Source organism: Triticum aestivum, chromosome 6B (genome assembly GCF_018294505.1).
Source record: "Triticum aestivum cultivar Chinese Spring chromosome 6B, IWGSC CS RefSeq v2.1, whole genome shotgun sequence".
Classification (NCBI taxonomy): Eukaryota; Viridiplantae; Streptophyta; class Magnoliopsida; order Poales; family Poaceae; genus Triticum; species Triticum aestivum.
The window spans coordinates 430,992,282-431,010,035 of record NC_057810.1 but is presented as its reverse complement, the minus strand read 5'-3'; the positions used below and the strand labels follow the sequence as shown (position 1 = coordinate 431,010,035).

The 17,754-nt window shown below is 45.1% G+C and overlaps 2 protein-coding genes across 3 annotated transcripts; one reads left to right on the top strand and one right to left on the bottom strand.

The window, feature by feature from the left end:
* Positions 1-9,475: 9,475 nt before the first annotated feature.
* On the top strand, positions 9,476-11,992 carry LOC123137349 (very-long-chain 3-oxoacyl-CoA reductase 1). Its single transcript, XM_044557064.1, has 3 exons — positions 9,476-10,291; positions 10,723-10,792; positions 11,491-11,992. The coding sequence occupies exons 1-3, from the start codon at positions 9,495-9,497 to the stop codon at positions 11,746-11,748; spliced, it is 1,125 nt and encodes a 374-aa protein (XP_044412999.1). The 5' UTR covers positions 9,476-9,494; the 3' UTR covers positions 11,749-11,992.
* Positions 11,993-12,302: 310 nt separating this feature from the next.
* LOC123137348 (uncharacterized membrane protein At3g27390) lies at positions 12,303-17,317 on the bottom strand. 2 transcript variants are annotated; one of them, XM_044557062.1, is made up of 10 exons: positions 16,591-17,317; positions 15,732-15,840; positions 15,426-15,618; positions 14,978-15,114; positions 14,261-14,549; positions 14,038-14,144; positions 13,800-13,950; positions 13,139-13,337; positions 12,821-13,061; positions 12,303-12,737 (listed from the first exon to the last, which is right to left on the bottom strand). In XM_044557062.1, exons 1-10 carry the CDS (start codon positions 16,682-16,684, stop codon positions 12,488-12,490), a joined length of 1,770 nt encoding a protein of 589 aa, XP_044412997.1. In that variant the 5' UTR covers positions 16,685-17,317; the 3' UTR covers positions 12,303-12,487. The 2 variants fall into 2 exon arrangements, with proteins under 2 accessions (XP_044412997.1, XP_044412998.1); XM_044557063.1 differs by having other exon boundaries at positions 15,426-15,622; positions 16,591-17,316.
* Positions 17,318-17,754: the final 437 nt, after the last annotated feature.

Below are 17,754 nucleotides of genomic sequence, written 5' to 3'. Positions count from 1 at the left end.
TCACGACTTGCATGTCGATGAGTATGACAACCGGCAGGAGCCATAGGAGTTGTCTTTATTTTTGTATGACCTGCGTGTCATTGAAGAACGCCATGTAAATTACTTTACTTTATTGCTAAACGCGTTAGCCATAGAAGTAGAAGTAGTCGTTGGCGTGACAACTTCATGAAGACACGATGATGGAGATCATGATGATGGAGATCATGGTGTCATGCCAGTGACGAAGATGATCATGGAGCCCCGAAGATGGAGATCGAAGGAGCTATATGATATTGGCCATATTATGTCACTACTTTATATAATTGCATGTGATGTTTATTATGTTTATGCATCTTGTTTACTTAGAACAACGGTAGTAAATAAGATGATCCCTTATAATAATTTCAAGAAAGTGCCCCCCCTAACTGTGCGCCGTTGCTAAAGTTTGTCGTTTCGAAGCACCACGTGATGATCGGGTGTGATAGATCCTTACGTTCACATACAACGGGTGTAAGACAGTTTTACACATGCATAAACACTTAGGGTTAACTTGACGAGCCTAGCATGTACAGACATGGCCTCGGAACACAAGAGACCGAAAGGTCGAACATGAGTCGTATGGAAGATACGATCAACATGGAGATGTTCATCGATGATGACTAGTCCGTCTCACGTGATGATCGGACACGGCCTAGTTGACTCGGATCGTGTAACACTTAGATGACTAGAGGGATGTCAATCTGAGTGGGAGTTCATTAAATAATTTGATTATATGAACTTAATTATCAACTCGGATCGTGTAACACTTAGATGACTAGAGGGATGTCAATCTGAGTGGGAGTTCATTAAATAATTTGATTAGATGAACTTAATTATCATGAACTTAGTCTAAAGTCTTTGCAAAAATATGTCTTGTAGATCAAATGGCCAACGCTCATGTCAACATGAACTTCAACGCGTTCCTAGAGAAAACCAAGCTGAAAGATGATGGCAGCAACTATTCAGACTGGGTCCGGAACCTAAGGATCATCCTCATAGCAGCCAAGAAAGATTATGTCCTAGATGCACCGCTAGGTGAAGCACCCATCCCATAGAACCAAGACGTTATGAACACTTGGCAGTCACGTGCTGATGATTACTCCCTCGTTCAGTGCGGCATGCTTTACAGCTTAGAACCGGGGCTCCAAAAGCGTTTTGAGCGACACGGAGCATATGAGATGTTCGAGGAGCTGAAAATGGTTTTTCAAGCTCATGCCCGGGTCGAGAGATATGAAGTCTCCGACAAGTTCTATAGTTGTAAGATGGAGGAAAACAGTTCTGTCAGTGAGCACATACTCAAAATGTCTGGGTTGCACAACCGCCTATCCCAGGTGGAGATCAACCTCCCGGACGAGGCAGTCATTGACAGAATCCTTCAGTCGCTCCCACCGAGCTACAAGAGCTTTGTGTTGAACTACAATATGCAGGGGATGGTGAAGACCATTCCTGAAGTATTTTCAATGTTGAAGTCAGCAGAGGTTGAAATCAAGAAAGAACATCAAGTGTTGATGGTCAATAAGACCACTAAGTTCAAGAAGGGCAAGGGTAAGAAGAACTTCAAGAAGGACAGCAAAGATGTTGCCGCGCCCGGTAAGCCAGTTGCTGGAAGAAGTCAAAGAATGGACCCAAGCCTGAGACTGAGTGCTTTTATTGCAAAGGGAAGGGTCACTGGAAGCGGAACTGCCCCAAATACTTAGCAGACAAGAAGGCCGGCAACACTAAAGGTATATTTGATATACATGTAATTGATGTGTACCTTACCAATACTCGTAGTAACTCCTGGGTATTTGATACCGGTGTCGTTGCTCATATTTGTAACTCACAGCAGGAGCTGCGGAATAAGCGGAGACTAGTGAAGGACGAGGTGACGATGCGCGTTGGGAATGGTTCCAAGGTCGATGTGATCGCCGTCAGCACGCTACCTCTACATTTACCTACGGGATTAGTTTTAAACCTCAATAATTGTTATTTAGTGCCAAGTTTGAGCATGAACATTGTATCTGGATCTCGTTTGATGCAAGATGGCTACTCAATTAAATCCGAGAATAATGGTTGTTCTATTTATATGAGAGATATGTTTTATAGTCATGCCCCGATGGTCAATGGTTTATTCTTAATGAATCTCGAACGTAACGTTACACATATTCATAGTGTGAATACCAACAGATGTAAAGTTGATAACGATAGTCCCACATACTTGTGGCACTGCCGCCTTGGTCACATTGGTGTCAAGCGCATGAAGAAGCTCCATGCTGATGGACTTTTAGAGTCTCTCGATTATGAATCATTTGACACGTGCGAACCATGCCTCATGGGCAAAATGACCAAGACTCCGTTCTCCAGAACAATGGAGCGAGCGACCAACTTATTGGAAATCATACATACTGATGTGTGTGGTCCAATGAGCGTTAAGGCTCGCGGAGGATATCGTTATGTTCTCACTCTCACTGATGACTTGAGTAGATATGGGTATGTCTACTTGATGAAACACAAGTCTGAGACCTTTGAAAAGTTCAAGGAATTTCAGAATGAGGTAGAGAATCAACGTGACCGAAAGATAAAGTTCCTACGATCAGATCGTGGAGGAGAATATTTAAGTCACGAATTTGGTACACACTTAAGAAAATGTGGAATCGTTTCACAACTCACGCCACCTGGAACACCTCAGCGTAACGGTATGTCCGAACGTCGTAATCGCACTCTATTGGATATGGTGCGATCTATGATGTCTCTTACCGATTTACCGCTATCATTTTGGGGATACGCTCTAGAGACAGCTACATTCACTTTAAATAGGGCACCGTCTAAATCCGTTGAGACGACACCGTATGAATTATGGTTTGGGAAGAAACCTAAGTTGTCGTTTCTAAAAGTTTGGGGATGCGATGCTTATGTCAAGAAACTTCAACCTGAAAAGCTCGAACCCAAGTCAGAAAAATGCGTCTTCATAGGATACCCTAAGGAAACCATTGGGTATACCTTCTACCTTAGATCCGAAGGCAAGATCTTTGTTGCCAAGAACAGATCCTTTCTGGAAAAAGAGTTTCTCTCGAAAGGAATAAGTGGGAGAAAAGTAGAACTCGATGAAGTACTACCTCTTGAACCGGAAAGTAGTGCAGCTCAGGAAAATGTTCCTGTGGTGCCTACACCGACTGGAGAGGAAATTAATGATGATGATCAAGGTACTTCCGATCAAGTTGCTACTGAACTTCGTAGGTCCACAAGGACACGTTCCACACCAGAGTGGTATGGCAACCCTGTCCTGGAAATCATGTTGTTAGACAACGGTGAACCTTCAAACTATGAAGAAGCGATGGCGGGCCCAGATTCCAACAAATGGCTAGAAGCCATGCAATCCGAGATAGAATCCATGTATGAAAACAAAGTATGGACTTTGACTGACTTGCCCGATGATCGGCGAGCGATAGAAAACAAATGGATCTTTAAGAAGAAGACGGACGCGGATGATAATGTCACCATCTATAAAGCTCGACTTGTCGCTAAGGGTTATCGGCAAGTTCAAGGGATTGACTACGATGAGACTTTCTCTCCCGTAGCGAAGCTTAAGTCCGTCCGAATCATGTTACCAATTGCCGCATACTATGATTATGAGATATGGCAGATGGACGTCAAAACGGCATTCCTTAACGGTTATCTTAAGGAAGAACTGTATATGATGCAGCCGGAAGGTTTTGTCGATCCTAAGAATGCTAACAAAGTATGCAAGCTCCAGCGATCCATTTATGGGCTGGTGCAAGCATCTCGGAGTTGGAACATTCGCTTTGATGAGATGATCAAAGCGTTTGGGTTTATGCAGACTTATGGAGAAGCCTGCGTTTACAAGAAAGTGAGTGGGAGCTCTATAGCATTTCTCATATTATATGTAGATGACATACTTTTGATGGGAAATGATATAGAATTCTTGGACAACATTAAGGCCTACTTGACTAAGTGTTTTTAAATGAAGGACCTTGGAGAAGCTGCTTACATATTAGGCATCAAGATCTATAGGGATAGATCGAGACGCCTCATAGGTCTTTCAGAAAGCACATACCTTGATAAGATTTTGAAGAAGTTCAAAATGGATCAGTCCAAGAAAGGGTTCTTGCCTGTACTGCAAGGTGTGAGGTTGAGCTCGACTCAATGCCCGACCACGACAGAAGATAAAGAAGAGATGAGAGTCATCCCCTATGCCTCAGCCATAGGATCTATTATGTATGCCATGCTGTGTACCAGGCCAGATGTAAACCTTGCCGTAAGTTTGGTAGGAAGGTACCAAAGTAATCCCGGCAAGGAACACTGGGCAACGGTCAAGAATATCATGAAGTACCTGAAAAGGACAAAGGACATGTTTCTCATTTATGGAGGTGACGAAGAGCTCGTCGTAAAGGGTTACGTCGATGCTAGCTTCGACACAGATCTGGATGACTCTAAGTCACAAACCGGATACATGTATATGTTGAATGGTGGGGCAGTGAGCTGGTGCAGCTGCAAGCAGAGCGTCGTGGCGGGATCTACATGTGAAGCGGAGTACATGGCAACCTCGGAGGCAGCGCATGAAGCAATTTGGGTGAAGGAGTTCATCATCGACCTAGGAGTCATACCCAATGCATCGGGGCCGATCAAACTCTTCTGTGACAACACTGAAGCTATTGCCCTTGCCAAAGGAGCCCAGGTTTCACAAGAAGACCAGGCACATCAAGCGTCGTTTCAACTCCATCCGTGAAAATGTTCAAGATGGAGACATATATATTTGCAAAGTACATACGGATCTGAATGTCGCAGATCCGTTGACTAAACCTCTTTCGCGAGCAAAACATGATCAACACCAGAACTCTATGGGTGTTCGATTCATCACAATGTAACTAGATTATTGACTCTAGTGCAAGTGGGAGACTGTTGGAAATATGCCCTAGAGGCAATAATAAAAGGATTATTATTATATTTCCTTGTTCATTATAATTGTCTTTCATTCATGCTATAATTGTATTATCCGGAAATCGTAATACACGTGTGAATACATAGACCACAATACGTCCCTAGTAAGCCTCTAGTTGACTAGCTCGTTGGTCAACAGATAGTCATGGTTTCCTGACTATGGACATTAGATGTCATTGACAATGGGATCACATCATTAGGAGAATGATGTGATGGACAAGACCCAATCCTAAGCATAGCACAAGATCGTGTAGTTCGTTTTGCTAGAGCTTTTCCAATGTCAAGTATCTTTTCCTTAGACCATGAGATCGTGTAACTCCCGGATACCGTAGGAGTGCTTTGGGTGTACCAAACGTCACAACGTAACTGGGTGACTATAAAGGTGCACTACAGGTATCTCCGAAAGTGTCTGTTGGGTTGACACGGATCGAGACTGGGATTTGTCACTCCATATGACGGAGAGGTATCTCTGGGCCCACTCGGTAATGCATCATCATAATGAGCTCAAAGTGACCAAGTGTTTGGTCACGGGATCATGCATTACGACACGAGTAAAGTGACTTGCCGGTAACGAGACTGAACGAGGTATTGGGATACCGACGATCGAGTCTCGGGCAAGTAATGTACCGTTTGACAAAGGGAATTGTATAGGGGGTTGATTGAATCCTCGACATCGTGGTTCATCCGATGAGATCATCGAGGAGCATGTGGGAGCCAACATGGGTATCCAGATCCCGCTGTTGGTTATTGACCGGAGAGCCGTCTCGGTCATGTCTGCATGTCTCCCGAACCCGTAGGGTCTACACACTTAAGGTTCGGTGATGCTAGGGTTATTAGGAAGACTTGTATGTGATTACCGAATGTTGTTCGGAGTCCCGGATGAGATCCCGGACGTCACGAGGAGTTCCGGAATGGTCCGGAGGTGAATATTTATATATGGGAAGTTGTCATACGGTCACCGAAAAGTTTCGGGGGCATATCGGTATTGTACCGGGGCCACCGGAGGGGTTCCCGGGGTCCACCGGGAGGGGCCACCCCTCTCGGAGGGCCTCATGGGCCATAGGGGGCAGGGAACCAGCCCCTGGATGGCTGCCCCCCCCCCTTGGGCCCATGCGCCTAGGGTTGGGGGGGAGCCCTAGTGGGGACGCCCCCCTTGCTTGGGGGGCAAGCCCCCTCCCTTGGCCGCCGCCCCCCCCTCTAGATCTCATCTAGAGGGGGCCGGCCCCCTCCCCCCTTCCCCTATAAATAGAGGGGCGAAGGGAGGGCTGCAGACGACATCCAAGGCGCAGCCCCTCCCCTCCCCAACACCTCTCCTCCTCCGTTAAGTGCTTGACGAAGCCCTGTCGGAGTACTGCCTCTCCACCATCACCACGCCGTTGTGCTGCTGCTGGAGCCTTCTTCCTCAACCTCTCCTTCCCCCTTGCTGGATCAAGAAGGAGGAGACGTCATCCGCTCTGTACGTGTGTTGAGCACGGAGGTGCTGTCCGTTCGGCACTTGGTCATCGGTGATTTGGATCACGGCGAGTACGACTCCATCATCCCCGTTCTCTTGAACGCTTCCGCACGCGATCTACAAGTGGTATGTAGATGCATCTCTCTCCTATCACTCGTTGCTTATATGAACTCATAGATGGATCTTGGTGAAACCGTAGGAAATTTTTTAATTTTCTGCAACGTTCCCCAACAATTACGTATGTTGTCATAATGGTTCGACCAATAAAGATCTTCATAGAATATGCAGGAGCCAATATGGGCATCCAGGCTCCACTATTGGTTATTGACCGGAGAGGTGTCTCGGTCATGTCTACATAGTTCTCGAACCTGTAGGGTTCGCATGCTTAACGTTCGTTGACGGTATAGTATTATATAAGTTATGTGATTTGGTGACCGAATGTTGATCGGAGTCCCGGACGAGATCACGGACATGACGAGGAGTCTCGAAATGGTCTAGAGGTAACGATTGATATATAGAACGACGGTATTCGGACACCGAAAGTGTTTCAGAGGGTACCGGGTACTTATCGGGTCACCGGAAAGGAGTTTCGGGCACCCCGGCAAAGATATGGGCCTAATGGGCAAAGAGAAGAAATGCACCAGCCACAAGGGGCTGGTGCGCCCCCATAGCAGGCTGGCCTAGGAGGAGAAGGAAGAGGGGAGGGAAAGGAAAATGTGGAGTAGGACTCCCCCTTCCTTCCCTCTCCCCCCTCTTTCCTCCCTCCTTGGGAAAACATGGAGGGGGGCGCAGGGCAAGGTAGGGCCCTTAGGGGGCCGGCGGCCAACCCTAGCTAGGGCGCACCTGGTTGCCTCCCCTCCCCTCCCACCTATATATATATATATGTGGGGAGGGGGCGCCACACAAGGACACACTATTGTCTCAGCCGTGTGCGGCGCCCCGGTTCACCGTTTACTCCCTCGGTCATATCTTCATTGTGCTTAGGCGAAGCCCTGCGGAGATCACATCACCATCATCGTCACCACGCCGTCGTGCTAACGGAATTCAACTACTACCTCGCCGTCTTGCTGGTTCAAAAATGCGGAGGACGTCACCCAGCTGAACGTGTGCAGAACACGAAGGTGCCGTGCATTTGGTACTTGATCGGTTGGAGCGTGAAGAAGCTCGACTACATCAATCGGGTTGTCAAACGCTTCCGCTTACGGTCTACGAGGGTACATAGACATACTCTCCCCCTCGTTGCTATGCATCTCCATGGATAGATCATTGCGTGTGCATAGAATTTTTTTTTGTTTTCCATGCAACGATTGCAACAAAATACTTTTTAGGGACAAATTTGAGCACATTAAGTTAGGGATAAATTTGAGTAGTGGGTTCGAGTTAGGGGCACAAATGTAAATGTCCCTGAATTCATTGATCTCAACAACACTCCTCAAAGGAGCCCGCCAAATATGTGTTGTTCCTTGCCTTGTTTTGCACAATGCTAGAGCTACTAGAAGTTGCAGTCTTGGACCTTTTTAGGTCTTGTTTGGCAGACGAGCCAGGTGGAACACCGCCTGACCACTCATCACCAAAGTCCCGGTATTAGCAGCCGGTGGAATCTCCTTGGAAGATGTATCATCACCTCTCTTCCTGCTAGATCCAGATCTTCCGCTTCATTGGAGAAATCTTTCAACTAATCAACATCCATATCGCCCTCATATTCCAGGTCACCAAGAGGATTAAGGACCAAATTGACTGCTTTGCCAATACCTTGATTATGATCACCAGAACAACCAACACCACTACTCCAAGTTGCACGAAGGTTCTTGAACACAAGGGCAGAAGGGGGGCACGCCATCACTATGCTTGTTAAATAAGTGGCGAGTCATAATGCTCAAGCACACCAATCCAGTAGCCTATGATATTTCACCTTAATGATCTGCCTCTTCTTTTTCTTCTTCTTTTTGACAATTGAAACACGATTTGTGAGGGGTTTCCTAACACCCAATATCACCTTAACAGTTAACTCTGTAGAAATTCCCTGAAAAATCCCAGAATTATTCTCTTCCACATAGAGTTCACCAACCTTTACCGCAAGGGGCTTCACGAGAGGACTGAAACCATCAGGCGGATCATGAAATTGTATCCAAATTTTTAAGCGTGTTGAGATCAATGATGGCTTTGTAAATCCATCATATGGAGCCAACAACACCGGATGACCTCAAAAAGTTTAAGGACCTCATTCCATTTCCTTGTCCCAGTCATTGTAAAGATTTTCGCCCAAGGAATAGAACCTCATCGGCCGTGCCAGATCCAAAGTGTTTCGCATGTTCCTAAAAAAATGAAGTCATCATACTCCTTGGTAGTATGAACCCTACTAATCAGCAACCAACGTTGTGTTCCGGTCGCCTCCGGCAGTTCATCCTCAATTCCTCATAGACCAGATCATCCAAGCACTCTTCTCTAATCTATAATTGTTCCATCATATCTTCCAGCTCTTTTGTCTCTCTAGTGGACAACTCCGCCTCGCTAGATGCCACTGCCGCACACAAACTCTAAACCCTTCTCGTCTTGCCAAGGTCGAGAATCAACGCTAGGGTTGCCCATTAGTCAGCTCGAGCGGGAACGGCGGTGAGGGGAGAGGATGATCACAATAGTGGAAAATATCGATCTCGGCGGCCAAAAATAGTCAATTCTTTAGATCTTTATATAGGTCAAAGATCTAAAGAATTGACTATTTTTCTCTAGAGAAACATTGATCCCTATAACTGGATTCCTTTTAATAAAGTCACATCATTATCTATGTCAATTTGAACTCAACAGAAACGTTGCGAAGAAGCAAGTCTATAACAACATAGACAAGTCGACGTGCTTTTTAGGTGAAGAAATTAGAAAACCACCGAGCGAAGACCAGCTGTTTTATGGCTGAATACTTGAGCTGGTAAGTACTGGGTTCAGTTAAAAAAAAGTAAACCGAATTCGAAAAACAAACATTGAAATCGGACTTGTTAGAACTGGGGTCCGAGTCCAACTCAAACAAATAAGAGAAAAAACGAAGCAGAACTGGGGTCTGAGACTGACACGACGCGCAACCGTCTTTTTTATGGCTAGTCGAGCGTTGGACTGGTGCACCGGCTCCACCAACCCCATCAAAGATCCAGCCGACCCGATCCGACCCGCGCCGCTCCGCTATAACTCGCCGCTCCCCACCGCGGATCGAGCGAACGCTCAAGCCAACCCAGCAAGCACCATGGCCGGCACGTGCGCCCACGTCGAGTTCCTCCGCGCGCAGCCGGCGTGGGCGCTGGCCCTCGCGGCCGTCGGCCTCCTCGTCGCCGCCCGCGCCGCCCTGCGCCTCGCCCTCTGGGTCTACGCCGCCTTCCTCCGCCCCGGCAAGCCCCTGCGCCGCCGCTACGGGCCCTGGGCCGTCGTCACCGGCGCCACCGACGGCATCGGCCGCGCCATCGCCTTCCGCCTAGCGGCCTCCGGCCTCGGCCTCGTGCTCGTCGGCCGCAACCCGGACAAGCTCGCCGCTGTCTCCGAGGAGATCAGGGCCAAGTACCCCAAGACCGAGGTCCGCACCTTCGTGCTCGACTTCGCCTCCGAGGGGCTCGCCGCCGGGGTGGAGGCGCTCAAGGACTCCATCCGGGGCCTCGACGTCGGCGTGCTCGTCAACAACGCCGGGGTCTCGTACCCGTACGCCCGCTACTTCCACGAGGTGGACGAGGAGCTCATGCGGAGCCTCATCCGGGTCAACGTCGAGGGCGTAACGCGGGTCACCCACGCCGTGCTCCCGGGCATGGTCGACAGGAAGCGTGGCGCAATCGTCAACATCGGCTCCGGTGCTGCCTCCGTCGTGCCGTCCGATCCACTCTACTCCGTCTACGCCGCCACCAAAGCGTGAGTACTAACCTTCTTCTTCTTCTTCTCCTCGATCGAATTACTACTTAATTTGCTCTGCGCGTACTACATACTATGGCATGCCATTGTTATATGTTCGTGCTCACAGATGGCGGTAGCGGAAGCAACCCTGCGAACAGAGGGCACTACTTTCTTGCCTACCTGTACTATGCTAGGAAGAATTGTGATAGGGAATCGAAGAAGCACTTTCGGTGTACTTGTTAGCTCCCGTGTCATACTCATGCCAGATTCTGGTGCTAGTCTTGGATTTAGATGTGTAACAAACTGTTAGATAGTTTGCTTGATGTATGTCTTCAGTTCAGACCCTGTCCAGATCGGTTACGAAAATGATTTAGTGACTTATCATTCACAAATTATGACTAGATTGACAGCAGAAGCAGAGAGGATGCTAATTTGTTTTTGTTTTTCAGGTACGTCGACCAGTTCTCAAGATGCCTCTATGTTGAGTACAAGGGCAAGGGCATCGATGTGCAATGCCAGGTAAAAACTATTCTCCCGTTCTCTTTTATCTTTCTATTACCTGCTTTCTTTAACTCAGTTGCTGACTCTTTGTGGTTCAAATGAATTAACGGTTTGTTAAAAGGAAAGTAGCTGGATTGTCTAATTTTGCTAATTTGCTTTTCTTGTCTTTCACATAGTGGTATGTCTAAACTACTAAAATTTCAATTGAAACAGCAAAACGCATAACCTGTAGTGAATGTAAATACTATACATTATGATACAAAAAATCAAATGCGACAAGCAGGTTCTGAATTTGTTCTGATAAGGATATGTTATGTGTTACATATAGATCGGACTAGATAACAGACAGGCTTTGCCAGACAAATTACCATGTCTCATCTTCAACTGAACTAATGAAGCCTGTATTTCTATCTTCTCGTGTTATACCTACCTTTTGCCACTGCTTATTTGAGAATTCAATCCCTAAGTGCACTGTCCTTGCTCAAAGAGATATGTTGATAGATCATGTATGTAATAAGAAATGAGTTAAATACCAGTATCATGATGATGTTAGCATGTCGTTCAGATTTGTTGTCCCTTGAGGATCCTTGAAAGTCAACCAAAAACTAGTCATTTGAATAGTTTTGCCCTCTCTGTTGTTTTTAGGATATTGTTTTCATTTTTTTTATTTATATATACGAATTGCCGAGCTCTAACAACTCCTGCGATATATTCAGGTGCCCTTGTACGTGGCGACAAAGATGGCATCAATCAGGAGATCCTCCTTCCTTGTGCCATCCGCGGACACCTATGCTCGTGCTGCTATTCGCCACATTGGCTATGAGCCGAGGTGCACACCGTACTGGCCACACTCTGTTTTGTGGTTCTTGATTTCCCTCCTCCCAGAGTCGCTCGTGGACAGTACGCGCCTCAGCATGTGCATCAAAATCCGCAAGAAGGGGCAGGCTAAGGATGCCAAGAAGAAAGCGCAGTGATGGTTCCGATGCTTGTTGATTGTTGAGATCTGCCAATGTTTCTTCATCATGTGTAATGGACTAGTACTTGTAGCTTTGTTGTCGGCATTTCAGTATCATTACCTCCCATCACACTAGGTTGGGACTGTTGTTGTTCCTTCCACGGTTACGAAGCACAAGCCTGTAATACCTTATCTCCAAATGAATGTAACGCCAGCTGCACTCAAGGTGAAATTGAAACTAACTAATTTTTTTGCTGGCTTCCTATGATTATTTTGCATCTTTGTCTAGCTGGTTGTTTTTTGCAATTATAATGTTCTTCTAGAATGGTGTTCCTTCCTTTAGCTGCAAATATATTTGTAGAACATTGCTATGCAACCTAGGCTTTGAGCCAGCTGGACATCATGTCTTCAATTCTCAGTTCATATTTAGTCAGACTCATTAGTGCAACAATCATGAAGTAAAAAAACAACTACTAGATATTCCTGTTCATAATGTATTTAGTGCAACCCTCAAATTTGGTTGGAGACTCCTCCTATTTTCACTGTAACACCATCTTGGTGGATAAAAGCTAATAAAATCCACATAAATCGACATTTTTTAGATTAAAAAATGAGGCGAACTTTGCTTTCTGAAACATGGAGCATTGCAAGTTTAACCCACACACTAGAGTCAGCTCTCTGTACAAAGTTAGTGAAAAACAACTTAGGAAACACATATGGACAACGGCGATCTTCTCTTCACCGCTTTTTTTGAAATATTACGCAGCACCAGCGTCGTTTGTGAGCTGCGCCTCTTGATCACCTCCTCGGATGCTTGCTGTCTTCCCCATCGATCTCTGGCTAAGCATTCGAACAAGGCCGCTTCTGAGCTTCTGAAACTGTGATCCACTGACAGATCGGCTGCCGCCCATTGCCCTCTCCAGCTCCTCAGAAAGCGCTTTGACTAGGTCGTCGAAACGGCGCTTGGATGTCGGGTACCTTGATATCGACTTTGTGATCCCTTGCAATCTAGCACAAGATCGAAATAATCACAAAACAAAAAATTGGTGCATTTCCCTTTTGCAAATGGGGAGAGTGGTGGGCAGAAGTACCTCCGAGCAAATGCGTCTATTTCTGCTTGTTTTCGCTCATTCAGGGATGGCAAATGCGGAAGAGTCGCCTTGAGGCGCTTCGGGTCGCTGATCAACAGCACGCATTTCTGAAGGTACGCCTCCTCCTCTTCTGTAAAATTCTCGGCTTTGATTTGATCTTTGATCACCATCAGAGGGTCAAAGAACCAATCAAATAGTGTATTCTTAGGCCTGTTGTCAGATGTTATTTCACAGCCATCTCCTGCAAATTTCACAGGGCAAGTCAAGCTAAGCCATAACGGCGCCTGTTGAATGGAGAAGAAGACCATTTTTACTCACTCAGAATCAGGCCATCGGAATCAGCCTTTGCAGATCGTAGGAGTGCATTGAGAATAACATATGCTGGCAAACCGACATTAAGCACTCCGCTGCCGCCTTTGCCTGACTTTGTTTCTTCAATATCTTTCGGTGTTATCACTCCTTCAGCGACCAGAGCCTCGCCACGGTGCTGACACTCTTCGAATAGGTGATCTAGCAACTATACAAAATTATAAATTATTTAACTGCACAAATTTAAGCCAATAGAATTGTAGCCTGCCTTGCAAAATACCCCCTCTGTCCCATAATATAAGAGTGTCAAAAAGGCTCTTATATTATAAGACGGAGGGAGTAAATTCGGAATGGCAAGATTAATTAGCACAATGTAACCTTTAAAAGCCTAAAACAGGCGCTATTCCCAACATACTCCCTCCGTCCGGAAATACTTGTCATCAAAATGAATAAAAGAGGGTACATCCTTTTTTGTTCATTTTGATGACAAGTATTTTAGTTCTAGATACATCCTTTTTCGTTCATTTTGATGACAAGTATTTTCGGACAGAGGGAGTATTAGAATACATGGAAGGTATGTATCGACCAAACGGCAGCAACAGCAAAGCAAGAAAAAATTGTGCAGTGAACACGCATAAAAAGAAATCTGTCAAAGCCAGGAAAAATTCACCTTAAATGGATTGAACTCATCAAAGCTACTCTTAAATGATGTAATCCGTGCTGGAGCTTTCTTTCCATCTTGCTTATCCCTGAATGAGGCAGGCCTTGAGAGCGGGCCACGGCCACTTTCCATGGAAGCTTGATTCTTCCGGTATACAAACCTAGGCATGGTTTTTCGTGTTAACTCTGTTTATTCAGAAAGGGACAACGCAAGGAGAATAATGCAATATGGAATACATCATTTGTACCTAGGAAAGCAAGATCCTGGTGCCATGTCAAGTACATCATTTGTATACTCATCGAAGATGGATACTGATGATATTGCATAAGATAGTCCCATGAAAAGCGAGGATTCCTGGCACATCAGCAAGACTGCAGGAGTAAGCTCCGTGGCTTCACCGTTGATACTGATACGTCAATGCAGGTAATGCTTGACGTTTGAAGTAAAAATATTTCGTTTCCTGTCTATACCTGATAAACCACAATGGCAGCATATGCGCCTAGAGGAACACTGGAGATCATGGAGGCTAGGAAGGCTCCTAAAACAGCAAATGGCCAGAGAAGAATAGCAAGACCAGCGAATGGCACACACACTGTCTCAAGAAAAGGTCCTTCTCTGCCAACTAGATCTTCAATAAGTCGCTTCCATCCTTTGAAAAGCATCACAGGGAACTTGTACAAGGCAATTGCTGTGAACATTATCCCATCCATTAAGAGTCCACATGCGGCAGCGAGTACTGCGCCAGGAATATCAAGCACTCTGGGAAAATGCAGAGTTAACTGTTTGAATTTGTTCAACAGAATTCTTCGAGAAAAAATACATCAACATAGAGTATTTAAATATTGGATATAGCATGGTGGAATTTCATTTGACAAGGCAAAATTTCACATTTCTTAGGTCAAACATTATTCTGCGCTTAACTGCAATCCTGAACTGTGCATAGCAAAAACAAATGCACCATATATAAAACAAAAGAACAGAACAATATAGTGCTATTAACATCCTGTATGAAGGCTCCATGATTCCACTTTTACAATGACACAATTATAATACAACTGCACTACTCAAGTTAGTCCTGGTAACTCATGGAGTTTTGTCCAAGTATCCGATGTAAAAGCTAGCACAAAGAAATTTGCAACCTTCTTGGATAGAAGAGAAATAGCTAAAAATAAAAGAAGCAAGCAAACCTTATTTCAAATGGTTTTCCACCAGGAGGTTCGTGGAACCGTAGATCATCCATATATGCAAGGTATGAATGGAATAACATGTCTTTCAGGTCCCTGACTACTGTACAGCCTCCTGTGATAGTGCTCCATGTGCCATCCTGCATTTCAATTTAGCTACTCATGTAAAACAAGCACTCCCCCGTTTTTTATGTAGGGCGTATTTTGACCGGTCAATTTTGTAATTTGACCGTGAATTTCTTGTGCACTATTTTGTTAATAGCTGCAAAGCTACAAACATAATAAATTTTATTTTGAACAATAATCCAACAGTACTACTTTGCATAACATAATCCACATATTATTGGATTAATTGTTGGCCCCAACATGGATTTTGCACTTGAAAGTTTGAGAGGTGCATAAACAACATAATTTCAAAGTAGCGCCATAAAAAATAAAATCATAAATATACCACAAAACAATGAACCAGTGGCCTTTCTTTTCCTTCACCGAGTGCATCAAATGTGGCCATTACTGGTGCTAGAAAGCCGTATGCTAACCCAGCAAGTACACTTCCAAGGATGCCAACTATCAGCCACAAGACTAAAATCCCAGATACAGAAATAAGAAGCAGCAGCTTCACAACAGGTCCCACCAGCTTGGTTCTGCCTTCATAGAAAAGGGGATCACTGGTCAGCAACTCAGCACATCTATGTACATAGATCCATCACATGGTATTTTCTTTTCAGATAGATCTGTACAAAACTGTGAACGCTACCTGATGATGCAGTAGTATGTCCAAATCACATGCACAGGCCATAATCCCAGAACGAGTGCAGATATTCCGATCGCCATAATAAGCCATGCCCATGGGCCAAACAGAACACCTGGATAGGCAAAATCAACAAGAACAGAGGATTGCAGATCAGACTATGAAACAAAACATGTGTAGCATTGGCAACTTTGATTTCTGGTAGTAACAAATTTCGGTCACCCTTGTGGTCATTTACTTCCAACACCACAGTTACATATCTTTCCTTTGATACCACTTGAATTGTCAGTTGCAATGGCCGATATCAATCAGTTATATCGCACATACAAAAGTTGAAGCAGGGAAAATGGCTTAAAAGTCCAAAATGTTCATGAGCATTTTCAGAAAAAAGAAAGAAAACTCATTATCTTATACTGCAGAAGACCTGTGAATCTGGCCAGCTGATGTTTCATTTCAGGAAACATGCCTACAGCCAGCTAATATGAACTCTATTGGTTCCATCACTGTTCAAGCCAAAAGTACCACATAGGGTCGTTACTAAATGTGGAAGATGTACAACAAGTATTCACTTCTAGATTCCATAATGAGAATTTGTGGAATGCTCCAAGAAAGTAAAAGCACAAAGCCTCTTCATACAAGATAACAGGGTGATCAGCACAACACAAGCAAAGCAACCACAAGATGGAATGAAGCCCAAATACTTCAGACAAATAACTCTTTAATTTATCGTTCTGCATTTTAAAACAAATAAATGTATCAAACATAGACAAGTAGGTACTGATGTGTAAAATTTCCATCCTATGGTCATATGAGAAAATATCATGTGACGCAATTCCAGGACAGCAAAGAGAAGCAAAGTGGTCACCTTTGATGATCCCCAGGAGAAGAAGGCCACAGAAGAAGGGCAAGAATTTGAAGCAGCTCCAGACAGAGGCCCGGAACCCAGTCGATGGCTCCATGACAAGCTCGGTCAACTCAAGACTCTGCTCAATCCCTTTGTATTCCCTTCAAGAGCAAGCAACGTTATCCAACCCCACGAACTTGGCAAGACGGCAAGTCGGCAACAGAAGAATGAGAACAAAACTGAGCTTGCTTCCAGGAAGAATTTCCAAGAACCGTTAGCACTTAGCAATCAATCCCAAGGCCGAAGAACCGGCAAGATATGCAGAAGAAAGCGGGCTGTGCTGACTGCTGCGGGTGGTTGGGGTTTGGCAAGAGCAGGCGGCCTCGGGCTTGGGATTGGCGGTGGGTACGGGCGGTTAACTAACTAAACAAGAACCAGCACCAAAGGGGAAGCGAGAAAACTAGCAATAAATCGAGAAAAAAAGTGGAACTGGCTTCGCAGCCGCAGCTGCCCTGTGCTGTCACTGCTGTTTTGGCTGTGCCCTGAGAGAGAAAGAATCTGATGCTAAGCCACTGGCAGGGAGGGAGGCAACTGGAGCAGAGCAGAGGTTGCTTGCTCTTGGGGCTGCGCGATTCAGATTGTTAGTTTAATACGGAGATTTGGAAAAGGAAAGGAGCTCAGATTGTTTGCTGGTGGGGTGCAGGTTGCAAGGGGGAAGGAAGACGAAAGGGACGGGACAACGAATGGTCACACAGATTCGTGCGTACTTCTGGCGCAAGCGCAATTGCTGACAAGTTTGTACGTACTACTGGATTGAGATGATTATCCATTTGAATCACGCTTCTGGACCAGAATTCACGTATGCTTTAGTTATTGCACATCTAAATGACTCAATTAAACTAGAAAGAAAAATAATAAAGACAAAAGAAAATAGTTGCTCGAATCTTAACATAAAATTAATGATGTAAGAGTTAGATGTGCAATACTTAGAACACATCTATATGTGCTTTAGCAAAACTAAACTTTTAATTGATGAAAATTACCGTTAAATTACGGTCTCCGGGTAAAAAAAAAGAATTATGTGCTCGCACCTACATTTGACTAAGATATGGTTTATACTGCCTCCTTCCCCAATGACTAGTCCAAGTTTTGTCATAAGTCAAACTATTTAGTTGATAACATTTA

Coding starts and splice junctions, on each gene's coding strand:
- LOC123137349 (XM_044557064.1), top strand. CDS start 9,495: ATGGCTAGTCGAGCGTTGGACTGGTGCACCGGCTCCACCAACCCCATC. Junction 10,292..10,722: donor GTCTACGCCGCCACCAAAGC/GTGAGTACTAAC, acceptor TTTGTTTTTCAG/GTACGTCGACCAGTTCTCAA. Junction 10,793..11,490: donor GCATCGATGTGCAATGCCAG/GTAAAAACTATT, acceptor CGATATATTCAG/GTGCCCTTGTACGTGGCGAC.
- LOC123137348 (XM_044557062.1), bottom strand. CDS start 16,684: ATGGAGCCATCGACTGGGTTCCGGGCCTCTGTCTGGAGCTGCTTCAAA. Junction 15,619..15,731: donor ACATACTACTGCATCATCAG/GTAGCGTTCACA, acceptor CTATGAAGGCAG/AACCAAGCTGGTGGGACCTG. Junction 13,951..14,037: donor CCAGGATCTTGCTTTCCTAG/GTACAAATGATG, acceptor AACCATGCCTAG/GTTTGTATACCGGAAGAATC.